Source organism: Perognathus longimembris, chromosome 14, assembly GCF_023159225.1.
Source record: "Perognathus longimembris pacificus isolate PPM17 chromosome 14, ASM2315922v1, whole genome shotgun sequence".
In the NCBI taxonomy this organism is placed as follows: domain Eukaryota; kingdom Metazoa; phylum Chordata; class Mammalia; order Rodentia; family Heteromyidae; genus Perognathus; species Perognathus longimembris.
Window position 1 is genome coordinate 60,335,475 of NC_063174.1, and position 12,268 is coordinate 60,347,742.

The window sequence follows — 12,268 nt, forward strand, 5'->3', positions numbered from 1 at the left end:
TTCTATTTTATAGCGTTTGTGAATAGTACATCAGTGAACCTGAGTGTGAAGGCGTCTCTTTGGACCACTGGTTTAATTTCCTTTGGATATATACCCACAATGGAATAGCCGGATCATACAGTAGATCTGTTTTAGCTTATTGAGGATTCTTATGGTTGTACTAATTAAGAGCCATTCTAATGTGTGACATAGTATCTCAGTGTGGTTTTGACGTGCATTTCCCAGTTGACTAATGATTCTGAGCACTTTTCCTATGTTTATCAACCATTTGTATTCTTTTGAGATGAGTCTTATTAGATAAGTGACCATTCGTAAGTTATATTTCTTGTTGTAGATGTGTGTTTGTGTGTGCTTTTTAGATATTACACCTCTGTCAAATGAATAGTTGGCAGATATCTTCTCTTACTTTGGAGATTATATTTTAACTCTGTTATTTCTCTTACTGTGCAGAAATTTTTTTACATTTGATTTAATTCCATTAATCAATATTTGCTTTTGGTTTCCATGCTTTTGGAATTGAACAGAACCAAAATACTATTATCACACCAAACATTCAAATCACCTCTGCTCAGATCCATATAAGCTATATAGATTACATTTTTATGTTTTGTATGTGCCCTGCATTTCTTCTTTTGTGTGTGTGTGTGTGTGTGTGTGCATGTGCACGCATGTGCCAGTCCTGGGGCTTGAACTTAGCCTGGGTGCTGTCCCTGAGCCACTTGGTGCTCAGGCTAGTGCTCTACCACTTGAACCACAGCACCACTTCTGGCTTTCTCTGAGTAGTTTATTGGTGATAGAGTCATGGACTTTTCTGCCTGGACTGGCTTCATATAACTATCCTCAGATCTCAGCCTCCTGAGTAGCTAGGATTATAGACATGAACCACCAGTGCCTGGCTGCTCTGCATTTCTCCTGCTGTTTGTAAGTTCCCATTCTTTTTTTGCTCTTTCCAATTTAGTTGTTAAGTTGGCTTGTGCCTGAATTCTTGGCTGCTTAGGAAGTTGAGGTTAGGAGGACTGAGGTTCCAAGGCCAAAAAGTTTATGAGACCTCTTCTTTTTTTTTTAAATTAAATTTTATTAACAAGGTGATGTACAGAGGGGGTACAGCTACATAATAAGGTAGCGAGTACATTTTTTGTCTTCTTTGTTACACCCTCCTTCATTTTTCATTCCCTTGTTCAGATAAGTATGTATGCAATATCCAGTCTATCAAAATCATATACAGTGACCACAGGGGGTATGCCAAAGGAAATTCACCTAGTACATTAAACATAACGACAATGGTAAAAATAATAAAAAATAAAGTAGACCTCTTCTTAACTTATGCCTGGGTGCGGTGACAAACATCTTCATCCACCTACTTAAGAAGCTGAGGTTGTCGTTCTAAGCCAGGCAGAAAAGTTCATGAGTCCATCCCAGTGGAAGAAGCTAAGCATAGTGGAGCTCCCATGTCATCCCAGCTATAACGGGATACCTGAAAGAATAAAATAGGACTGTGGTCCAGGTGCACACCTGAGGGCAATCTGAAAGTGGAAATGTTGGATAAGTGAGGTTTGAGTCTGCTGTACCTCTCAACTTCACCTTCTTGGGCCATTCAAACACTCTGAACCGTGGGTTCCTTGTCTGAAACAAGGATGCTGCAACACTGTGGGATGCTTGAAGGGTGCCTGCAGTTCTAGAGCAGCTGCTCCCTGCTTGCCTCCAAGTCCTGGATGCCACAGGACAGAATCCCAGCTGGGTCACTGCCAGTGTCTGGCACAGATGGTAACTAAACTGGTATTTGCAGAGTAACTAGGGACTGCCAGCAAGGCCAAGTCCCAGCCCCAGTAAGTGGCAGCATGCACACACACACACACACACACACACACACAAAATAATAATAATAACAACAACAACGACTGCCAGAGGACACGTGGGAGGGAAACAGGGTGTCTGGAGAATTCTGTGTACTCCTTCTTGGCACTGACCAGTAGCATGTGTGTTGGCATCTAAGGAAGAGCACATGTTCATAGCCACCCCACTTCAACAGACACCTTGCTTTTGTCCTCTTCCCTCTTCTGCCTTCTCTCATCACTTCAACTTTCAATCCTTCCCCTTCTTTACATCCTTTTACAGCAACTCTCGACAGATGACCTCATACTGTTTACACACACACACACACACACACACACACACACACACACACACAGAGTCCCCAGTCTTGCTGACATCAAGGCCTCTGAATATCTTCTCCTCTCCTGTCCCATTGTCCCTGCCGCAAAGCTCCCACTCAGCTCAGCCAGCCCTGTCCCGCCAGCCTTCCCATACATCCAGCCTTTCTCTCCACCAACAGCTGGCCTCTCTGCTCCTTCCTCCTCTTGTAACAGAATTTCTCAAGGGTGTGGCTGAGCTCAAGTCTCCCTACTTTGTGTGAGCTCTTTCCATTCCCCCGAATTGCTCAAGGACCTTGCTTTCACCCAGCACCCTCCCCATGCTGTTGAGCCTGGCACGGGCACTGTGGCACATTTGTCAGGGCTGATGCTGTCCTCCAGAAAGACTCTCCTTCCTTCCATGAGACCACACCCTCCTGGGGTTCTTCCCATGAGACTGCCAGTCCTCAGTGCCTAGTTCCGTTCTTCTCTTGTCTCCTCTACCTGTGTTCTCCCATTGTCCTCTGCCAGGCTGGTATTCATTCCCAAGACTTCAGTACCACGTAGATATTGCTGATGCTCACCCATAGGGATGTGTGCCCGCGGGGGACAGGCAGGACTGTTCTGGGGTCCAGGACACAGAGGCAGAGTCGAAAGCCAATAACTACGAGAGCAAGCAGAGAAACAAAAGCCCAGCTGCTAACTTACATCACACAGGAAACAAAGAATCGGTGCTGGAAGTGGGCGAGTGTGCCCACACAGAGTGTGCCCCCCACTCTGCGAATCGGAATTACTGCGTAGGACCTCAGACAAAGCAGTCCCACCTGAGCTCTCTTCTCTCCCACCCCAATGGCTTGTCCAACTGTCCAGCCAGAAGTGGGGCATCTTCCCTGGCTTCCTGTTTTCCACTTCCCATCCCACATGTCCACCTGTCCTCCAGCACTCTCAGCTGAGTCAGTCACCACATTTACCTGATGCTGCCTTGCCCCGGCCATCATCTTTATCTGTTATCTTCTGATGGCTCCCCTCCCACTTCTGTAGTTCACACAAGAGCCTGAGGGTGTGTGTGTGTGTGTGTGTGTGTGTGTGTGTGTGTGTGTGTGCACCAATACTGTGGCTTGAACCCAGAGCCTCTCCCATCTTTTCTGCTCAATGCTGGAACTCTGCAACTTGAACCATGCTCCACTTCCAGCTTTTTTCTAGTTAACTGGAGATAGAGTCTTCTCTATTTGTTGGCATAGGCTGGCTCCAAAGCTCCATCTCTTGGACTCAGTTTCCCGAGTAGCTTAGGATTATAGATGTGAGCCATCAGCACCCAGCTCTGAGTAGTCTTCCAGAAACAAACTGGGTAAGAGTAATGACTTAAATAGTAGAGTACATGCCTAGAAAGCACAAGGTCTATCCAAACTCTAGTAAACACCAATATATTTTTTTAAGTAAAAAGAAAAGAACAGCTTCCCTTTCATTGCCCTGTCATTTCTTCTGCCAGATCTCTTCCCGCGATGACTTCTAGTTGCTCTTCAGATGATGACCAGGTCCTTGCTTGCCTAGGCTAGTTGTCTTGCTATTCTGGAAGGCACCTGCACCTTTCCAGCCTTGCTTCCCATGTTCCTTCCTGCCTTTGCTTTTGGCCTGTAGCCATGCCAAGCCTGTGGCAGAAGGCACAGCATCTTTTCCCAGAAAAGCTGTCAGGGGCTCATGATTCCTGTCAGGAAAAATGATGTCCACCTCATGACAGAGAGTGTAAAATTGCAATGTGCTGTACCTAAGAGCCCACAGTGCAGCATGCTGTAATGGGGAGCGACACCCAGGTGACATGAGAAGTAGGGACAGCCACCCTGATCTGAAGACAGCAGAAGGCAGGCACCTGGAGGATCTGGAGAGGTCACTAAGCATGAGGCTGACTTGCTTAAAGATTTGATTTGATGCTGTTTGGGGGGTTAGCCAGATCACCAAATCCCAGTCTTAAAAATTTGGTTACATAAGCTACATAATTTATTTTCCTGTAGGGGTAGGCAAGCAGCCATGGGCTGTTTCTATTCATCTCTTTACAAGTTGTTTATCCAAGTGTATAGCACTGGATTGGGCATTGTAGGAAAGCAAAGGAGATGGAAGTTATATACTAGAATACATGTATAGGTAATTTTTTGGTGTACTGGGATTTGAACTCGGGGCTTTGTACTTAAAAGCCATGCTCTGAGTTCTTGTTGTTTATTTTTCAAATAGGGGCTTGCATTTATTCCCAGTCTGACCTGGACCATGATCTTCCTTATTATGTTTCTCATACAGCAGAGATGACAGGTGCCCACTACCACACCAAACTTTTGATTGAGATGGGGGAGTCAAAAACTTTTTGCTCATGCTGGCTGTAAACTGCATTCCTCCTTCTCTCCACCTCTCTAGTAGGTGGGATTATAGGATTCAACACTGTGCCTGGCCAATATAATATAATATTTAAAAGAGGGTCCGTTAGCACTTTTTAAGGAGTACCCCAAGAGAGCTGAGCAGGTAAGTTCTAACTGTGAATAAGTGAGTTATCAATGGTTTTTTTTTAAAGAAAGGGAGTCTCAAGGTTTTGTGATGGATAGAAAGGATGACAGATATGTTAGTCAGCTTTCTGCAGTGTAACAGAATACCTGGCATTAATGTCCCATACTGATGTCCTGCCTTCTTGTGAGAGCACACCCCCAATAACACAGACTTCCCAATTGGCCCCACCTCCTAAATTTCCACACCACCACCCTACAGACTAAATTCTCAACACTTGTGCATTTTGGGAACAGGGACCAAAAGACCACATTCAGACAATAGTAGATATCCAGATCAAAAGTTCAAGGAAGTACATTTTGACCAGGAGAGAGAAGAGACCCTAGACTCCTTGCCCCAGGTCAGAATTCTATTTGTCAGTCTCATCTTGGAAAGCTCTTTTCAAGTGTTCACAAGCTGCTTATTAAAACTAAAACAGCTTTTACTGCTTTGCAAATTTTTCATTCAAGGATGCGAGCAGATTAGTTTGGAGCCTGAGTTGATATGTACACTCTCCAAGCTCCTGAGTACTTGGACTGGACCTGGGCAGGAAAAGGGGAGAAGCACCTCTGGATCAGCGCTTGATGGCCTGCTTCAAGTGCATTTGCAAAATCAAGCTCCACTGCTCAGAGTAGACAGGGCACAATAAAGCACACTGTATATCTTCACTGGCTATTTGGCCATGGCTGTCACTGCTGGACCATGGTGGTAACAAACCAGGATGCTATGTCAGCTGGGGTCCCAGATGAAACACCATGGGATCCTCTCAGGCCGGTGTGGAACACAGGACCTCTATTGGCTCTGCGACACATTTCTTCAGACTCTCTACTGAGTATTTCATGGCTATGTTGCAGCTGGCCACAGGGAATATATGGTCCTAATGATGGTGATGAGGTTTGAATTGGGAGCCTAGAGACACATACAAATAGAGAAGCCAGGAGCAAGAGCAGTTCCCTGACTCAGGAAAAGTGCCTGTAGGCAGCCTGTACTCATTCCTGAGGGCTGGATGGTGAGCTACCCATCCCTCACAAGGTACACCTCCATACAGACTTACTTCCTGTTCCCCCTTCCTTACAAATTGCCATAACCCTAGTGGCTTACAATAGCACACAGCCTTCCTGGCTTGCAGTTTGGGGGATCAGAAGTGGAAAGTGAAGGCAGGACAGGGCTGCACTACCTCCAAAGGAAATGTTGTCGCCATGTCTTGCTCAGCTTCTGGAGCCTTTTAGGCTCCCCTGGGCAGAGGGCCTCCTCAGTCATCCCAGCTTCGGTAAGCATCTTCACATGCCTGTCTGATGACACTGGGCCCTTCTATAATCCAGAATTATCTTCTCATCTCAAGACCTTGGACGCATTCATATCTACAAAGTCACACACATGGAATTAGGATGCAACCTTTTTTTTTTTTTTTTGGTCATGGAGCTTGAACTCACGGCCCGGGCACTGTCCCTGACCTCTTTTGCTCAAGGCTATCCCTCTACCACTTGAACCACATCTCCACTTCCAGTTTTCTAGTTGTCAACTGAAGCTAAGTGTCTCACGGACTTTTTTGCCCTGGCTATCTTGAACCACAATCCTCAGATCTCAGCCTCCTGGGTAGCTCGGATTACAGATGTGAGCCACTGGTATACAGCATGACCCTTCTTGTAAAAGTCATTATTTATCCTTCCACATCAGCTATGGTTAAGAAAATAATAGTATTCATAATAAATTAAAAAAACTTAGAACTCAAGAGCTGGACACCACAACTCAAGCCTGTAATCCTAGCCACTTGAGAAGTGGAGATTGAGGAGTCATCTTCGAGGCCAGATTTCAGGCTAGGAGGATTGAAGTCCTGGCCATCCTAGGCACAAAGTAAGACCCTGTCTCAAAAATAACCACCCCTCCCTTCCCTAAAAAGCAAGCATAAGGTCCTGAGATCAAACCCTAGTACTGCGCCCCCCCCCCAAAAAAAAAATTAGAAGTCAAAAGTCTGAAGGAGATGTAAGGAATGGGTGTCTGTGACTACCACTCAGATGAACACTGCTAGAGGTGTGTCATAAGCCCCATTGCCTAGCAGCGCCAAACAAGAACTCATGTCTACAATGGCATGACCACAGACACTGTTCCAGAACGAGATTTGTGTATGTGTTATCTATATTTTGATTGTGCTATGAATACAGCCATTTTAAATCTTCATTCCTGTTTTTATTTCTAAAGCAGACTCCCAACAGGAAAAACAGCATTGGATCTGTCCAGCCCTCAACATCTAAAATGAAAGTACCAGTCCCTCAGCCAGTCATGAAGAAAGACAAACGGCAGAATTCTTCTCGGTTCAATGCCAGCAATAATAGAGAACTGCAAAAACTACCATCTTTAAAAGGTAATTTTTATTTGTCTCTTAAAAGTTAAATTTTTGACTATTTGTGTGGAAGCACTACGGTTTCAATAGTTTGCTATCTTCTTATTCCTTCTTCAGATCCTTTTCTCAACTGAGGTGTTTCTTAGATTGGATGCTATTCATTTCTCATGGCTAATATTTTAAATTGCAAGGCAATTAAGATAAAAAGTGTTCATACTTAATAAGTATGCTGTACTAAGAAAGATAAGAAATGTTTCCTAGGGGCTGGGAATATGGCCTAGTGGCAAGAGTGCTTGCCTCATATACATGAGGCCCTGGGTTCAATTCCTCAGCACCACATATACAGAAAATGACCAGAAGTGGCGCTATGGCTCAAGTGGCAGAGTGCTTGCCTTGAGCAAAAAAGAAGCCAGGGACAGTGCTCAGGCCCTGAGTTGACAGCCCAGGACTGGCCAAAAACAAAACAAAACAAATGTTTCCTATTGTGAGGTTGCCAATTTTCTTTCAAGCAGTTTTCTGCTGTTTGTCTTAAAACTCTTTACTACAAGCACAGAAATGATAAACGCTTTAGAACCTTCTGTTTTTCTAATGTTAAAGAGATGAAGCACCTGTCTCTCTGCTCTCTGGCCACCATGAAGCACGCAGCGCTGCTCCTCCGGGCCCTGTCTGCCATGAGCCTCTGCCTGACCACGCAGCCATAACAATGGGGCCAAGTGATCATGAGGCAAAATGTCTGCAATCAAGAGCCAAATATTTGTCACAGAATGAAGTCAAACCAATACATGTAGTCAAACACGATAACTTCTGTATTTAACCCTTGAAAATCTTTTTAAATTGTTAATTTATTCATATTTAGGAGGAACATATAATATGCAAGGCCCCAGGTAGGATAGTGAGAAAACAGTGCACATAGACAAAATCCTTGCTGCCTATATGGTAATTGGGAAGATGAGCAACTGATATCCTAACTGGCTAGTAAGCTGCCACTGGGCAAAGTGTTCCTGGGAGAGGAGGTGGGATAGATATAATCTTTAGAATATCCTGTAGGGGTATACAAGTTGTTGATCTGAACAAAAAGTAAAGAAGACCAGGTACCAGTGTCTGATCACTATGCCCTAGCTACTCAGGAGGCTGAGATCTGAGGATCATAGTTGGAAGCCAGCCCAAGCAGGAAGTCTGGAGACTATTATCTCCAATTAAGCACCAAAAAAGTGGAGTTGTGGCTCAAGAGGTAGAGGGCTAGCCTTGAGTAAAACAAAGCTCAGAACAGCACCCAGACCCTAATTTCAAGTCCCAGGACTGGAGAGAGAGAGAGAGAGAGAGAGAGAGAGAGAGAGAGAGAGAGAGAGAGAGAGAGATTAACATTTGTGTGAGATATCAGAGGGAATAGGATAAGTAGGGAAAAAAAGAAATTCTTTAGCTTTCTTTATTATACATCATTTGAAGGTAATCTCCATCTAGGGTTCATTATTTGAAACTTGGGGAAAGTGCTCTTTACCTAGAATTTCCCCCAAATGGCATAGCCATCCCTTTGCATCTGAGGTTGTTCTTCCCCTAACTACATTCCTTCAGGAGACTTTCAGAAAACAGATTAAGAACTGTAAAGTCAAATGTGAATAACTGAAAATCTTCATGCATGCTAAAAATACTGTTACACTAAATATAGAAAACATCTGACATTTTTGGTATCTTAAGTTTGTAATCATAAGGCCTTTGCAGTTAATTTTTATTGATAATGAACTCAGTGAGAGCAGTGCCTTCCATACCACACAGTATGAGAACACTCGTTCCCAGCATGACTGGGGGCAGGGGAGGAAGGAGGGGAGAGAGAGAGGAAGGGATGGATGGGTGGGTAATTTTTTTTCCCCTTCCTTTACTAGAAATCCAGGTTCTCCATTCACTGTGTTGTACAGTACTTGTGTTTGCTTTAGCTTTGTGATGAATATGTGCGGTGCTTGTTTTTTTTTTTTTTTTATGAGTCTTCCCTTCCTAATACATATGTATTGAGTATCTATGAAAGCAGGCTGTGTTCTAGGTTCTCAGAGCCTGGTGTTAAATCATCCCTAATCCAGTGCTCTCCTGGGCTCAATCATCCGGATGGTAAGAATGCAGGGAAAAAATCACGTGCATAGGACCCCTCCTTCCAGTTTTAGGCTGAGTAGAAGCATGTGACCCTTCCTTCCAATTCCCTGGTAGGCTAAGCGAGAACATGTGACCCCTCTTTCCAATTTCCTGGCTATAAGTAGGAACATGTAACTCCTCCTGGTTTCCTCATAGGCCAAATAAGAGTGCTAAGGATGTCTGGGTAAAAGAGCTTTTATTGAGTCCTCCTATTCCAAGCCCCACCCCAATACCCATCCTACCTGGAAGTTCACTGTAAAAAGGGCATGTTGGGTATGTGTTCTGCCCTTTTCTTCACAGGTCAGAGCCCAGACAGGCACCAGGGTAGGCTCATGGGTACGTGAGCCTTTACCTTTTCCAAGGAATCTCACCCAGACCTCTTCCTTAGAGCCGTCAGTTGTGCCTCCAGTTACTGTTCTCTACTTCTGTTTCCTGTTTTTCTTGCTGTACCCCATAAGAGTGTCAGGCCATGTTCTGTCACACTTAAGCTTTTACTCTGCTCCAGGAATTTTCTTCATAATCGGTGTACATGTCAAGAGCATTTCACAATCATCAGTCAGTAGATCTCCCCAGTCTTGCTTGATAATTCTTTCTCAGTTGTTCTATAACTTCTGTGTGTAGACTAAAGAATATTATCTAATTTTGAAAAAATAAGGATTGACTGGCATACATATTTATTTGGGGAAGATAAAACACTTCTGTGGTATTCTTTACCCTTCTAGCAAGATGGTTTTCCTTGTCCACTGAGGGGTCATTTCTTTGAATCCTAAAGTTGTGTGTGTGTGCCAATCCTGGGACTTGAACTCATGGCCTGGATGCTGTCCTTGAACTTTTGGCTCAAGGTTAGTTCGCTACTAACTAAGCCATAGCTCTACTTCTGGCTTTTTTTGGTGGTTAATTGGAAATAAGAGTCTTACAGGGGCTGGGGATATAGCCTGGTGGCAAGAGTGCCTGCCTCGGATACACGAGGCCCTAGGTTCGATTCCCCAGCACCACATATACAGAAAACGGCCAGAAGCGGCGCTGTGGCTCAAGCGGCTGAGTGCTAGCCTTGAGCGGGAAGAAGCCAGGGACAGTGCTCAGGCCCGGAGTCCAAGGCCCAGGACTGGCCAAAAAAAAAAAAAGAGTCTTACAGGACTTTGCTGTTCGGGCTGACTTCAAACCTTGATCCTCAGACCCTGGCCTCCTGAGTAGCTGGGATTACAGATGTGAGCAACTGGTGTTCATAATGAAATGATATTTTAAATTTTTTTCAAATCTCTACCTTTCTATTACTGTCACTCCTACATCCTTTATAGTTTTTCGTACTCTTGAGACGGACTTGAAATGTTTCTATTTTTTTCTTCAAATTCATAAACTACTGAAGAGCGAGTTTAAGATATTTGGTTTTTAAATATTTTTGTATGCCATCATTATCTCACTAATTTTTCTTATTAATCTTAGTAATGCTTTTTTTTAACTAGAGTCTGTTCCTATTGTCCTGTCATTACTAATACTTATGCTAATATATACCAGTCATTGTAATTTGATTACGTCACTAGCCAGGCCAATTAAACAGATAACAGAGGGGAAAGCAGACATCCTGTTTCTCCCGCTGTGGTAAATGGTCTCATCTTTCCCTTGTCCAATGCAGAAGGGACTCTCAGTCCTGGCAAACAATCGTCACCAGATGGCCGGTGTCCAGGGTCCCCCCAGCAGCAAAGCTCTGAGCAGCCACATGGCCTGGGCAGTGTTGGGCAAGTGCATGCCCACTGCTGACCCTTACCAAGGACAGGGGGATTTTCTCTGTAAAACGTTACTGCAACTTTATAACTGCTGTCTTGATAGATTTTTCTGGATTTGGGGGTTGGGAATATGGCCTAGAGGTAAAGTGCTTGCCTCATATACATGAAGCCCTGGGTTCGATTCCTCAGCACCACATATATAGAAAAAAGCTGGAAGTGGCGCTGTGGCTCAAGAGGTAGAGTGCTAGCCTTGAGTAAAAAGAAGCCAGGGACAGTGCTCAGGCCCTGAGTTCAAGGCCCAGGACTGGGGGGAAAAAACCAAAAACTTAATTTTTCTGGATTTGAACTCTCTTTGCATCTCCAGGATAAACCTCAACTTGTTGCAGTGTGTTATTTTAATACATTGCCTGATTCCATTTACTAGTTTTCTTTTTTTTTTTTTTTTGCCAGTCCTGGGCCTTGGACTCAGGGCCTGAGCACTATCCCTGGCTTCTTCCCGCTCAAGGCTAGCACTCTGCCACTTGAGCCCCAGCGCCGCTTCTGGCCGTTTTCTGTATATGTGGTGCTGGGGAATCGAACCTAGGGCCTCGTGTATCCGAGGCAGGCACTCTTGCCACTAGGCTATATCCCCAGCCCTACTAGTTTTCTTTTTTTCTTTATCTTTTTTAGTGTTATTGAAGTTTGAACTCGGAGCTTTGTACTTGCTAGGCAGATGGTGTACCATTCGAGTCATGCTTCTAGCCCTTTTTTCCTGATTTCCCTGAATAAGATATGCACAAGCCAAGCTGGACCACAATCCTTCTATTTACACATCCTGTGTAGCTGGAATGACAGGCTCATAGATACTGTACCCAGCTTTTTATTGACTGAAGAGATTTCATGAACTTGTTGCCTAGGCTGACCTCAAAACACAATCCACCAATCTCAGTCTCCTAAGTAGCTTGGATTACAAGAATGAGCCAGTTTACTAATTTTTTTTAAAGAATATATGCTTCTTGTCAGGGAGTGTATCTCAAGTGGTAGCATGTCTGTCCAACAATTGTAAGGCCCTGAGGTCAAACCCAGTATCACACACAAAAAGAGAATAATATGGAAACACAGACACATACACACACACGCATCTTCTCTATTTACTATATGAAACTAGTTTGCAGGGATTTTTTTCCCTTTTTGTGTATGTAATTTTTCTTTTGTGGTTTTTGGTTTTACTATGGTATCTAAATCCAAGATGCATACACTAACACTCTGGGATCTCCCCTGAAGGTAGTAATCCACAGGGTTCTGCATATCTCTCTCACATTGCCATCTCATGTTAAGGATTGATCACCTAGTTTTCAGAAATATTATAATGGAGTTAATGACCTTGTGTCCATGAAATAGGGTTGAAAGGTTGTTGTAGGAGTTAGCTGGGAAAGTGCCTTTCTCTC

The 12,268-nt window shown here is 44.1% G+C and overlaps 1 protein-coding gene across 4 annotated transcripts in view; it reads left to right on the forward strand.

The window, feature by feature from the left end:
* Ppp2r5c (protein phosphatase 2 regulatory subunit B'gamma) overlaps window positions 1-12,268 on the forward strand; it is a 134,132-nt gene that overhangs the window by 16,083 nt on the left and 105,781 nt on the right. For 3 of the 4 annotated variants that reach the window (XM_048362687.1, XM_048362690.1, XM_048362689.1), the window contains exon 3: window positions 6,855-7,017. In XM_048362687.1, coding sequence (XP_048218644.1) covers window positions 6,855-7,017 — 163 coding nt within the window. The remainder of the gene's footprint in view (window positions 1-6,854; window positions 7,018-12,268) is intronic. The other variant, XM_048362688.1, reaches the window with a different exon arrangement.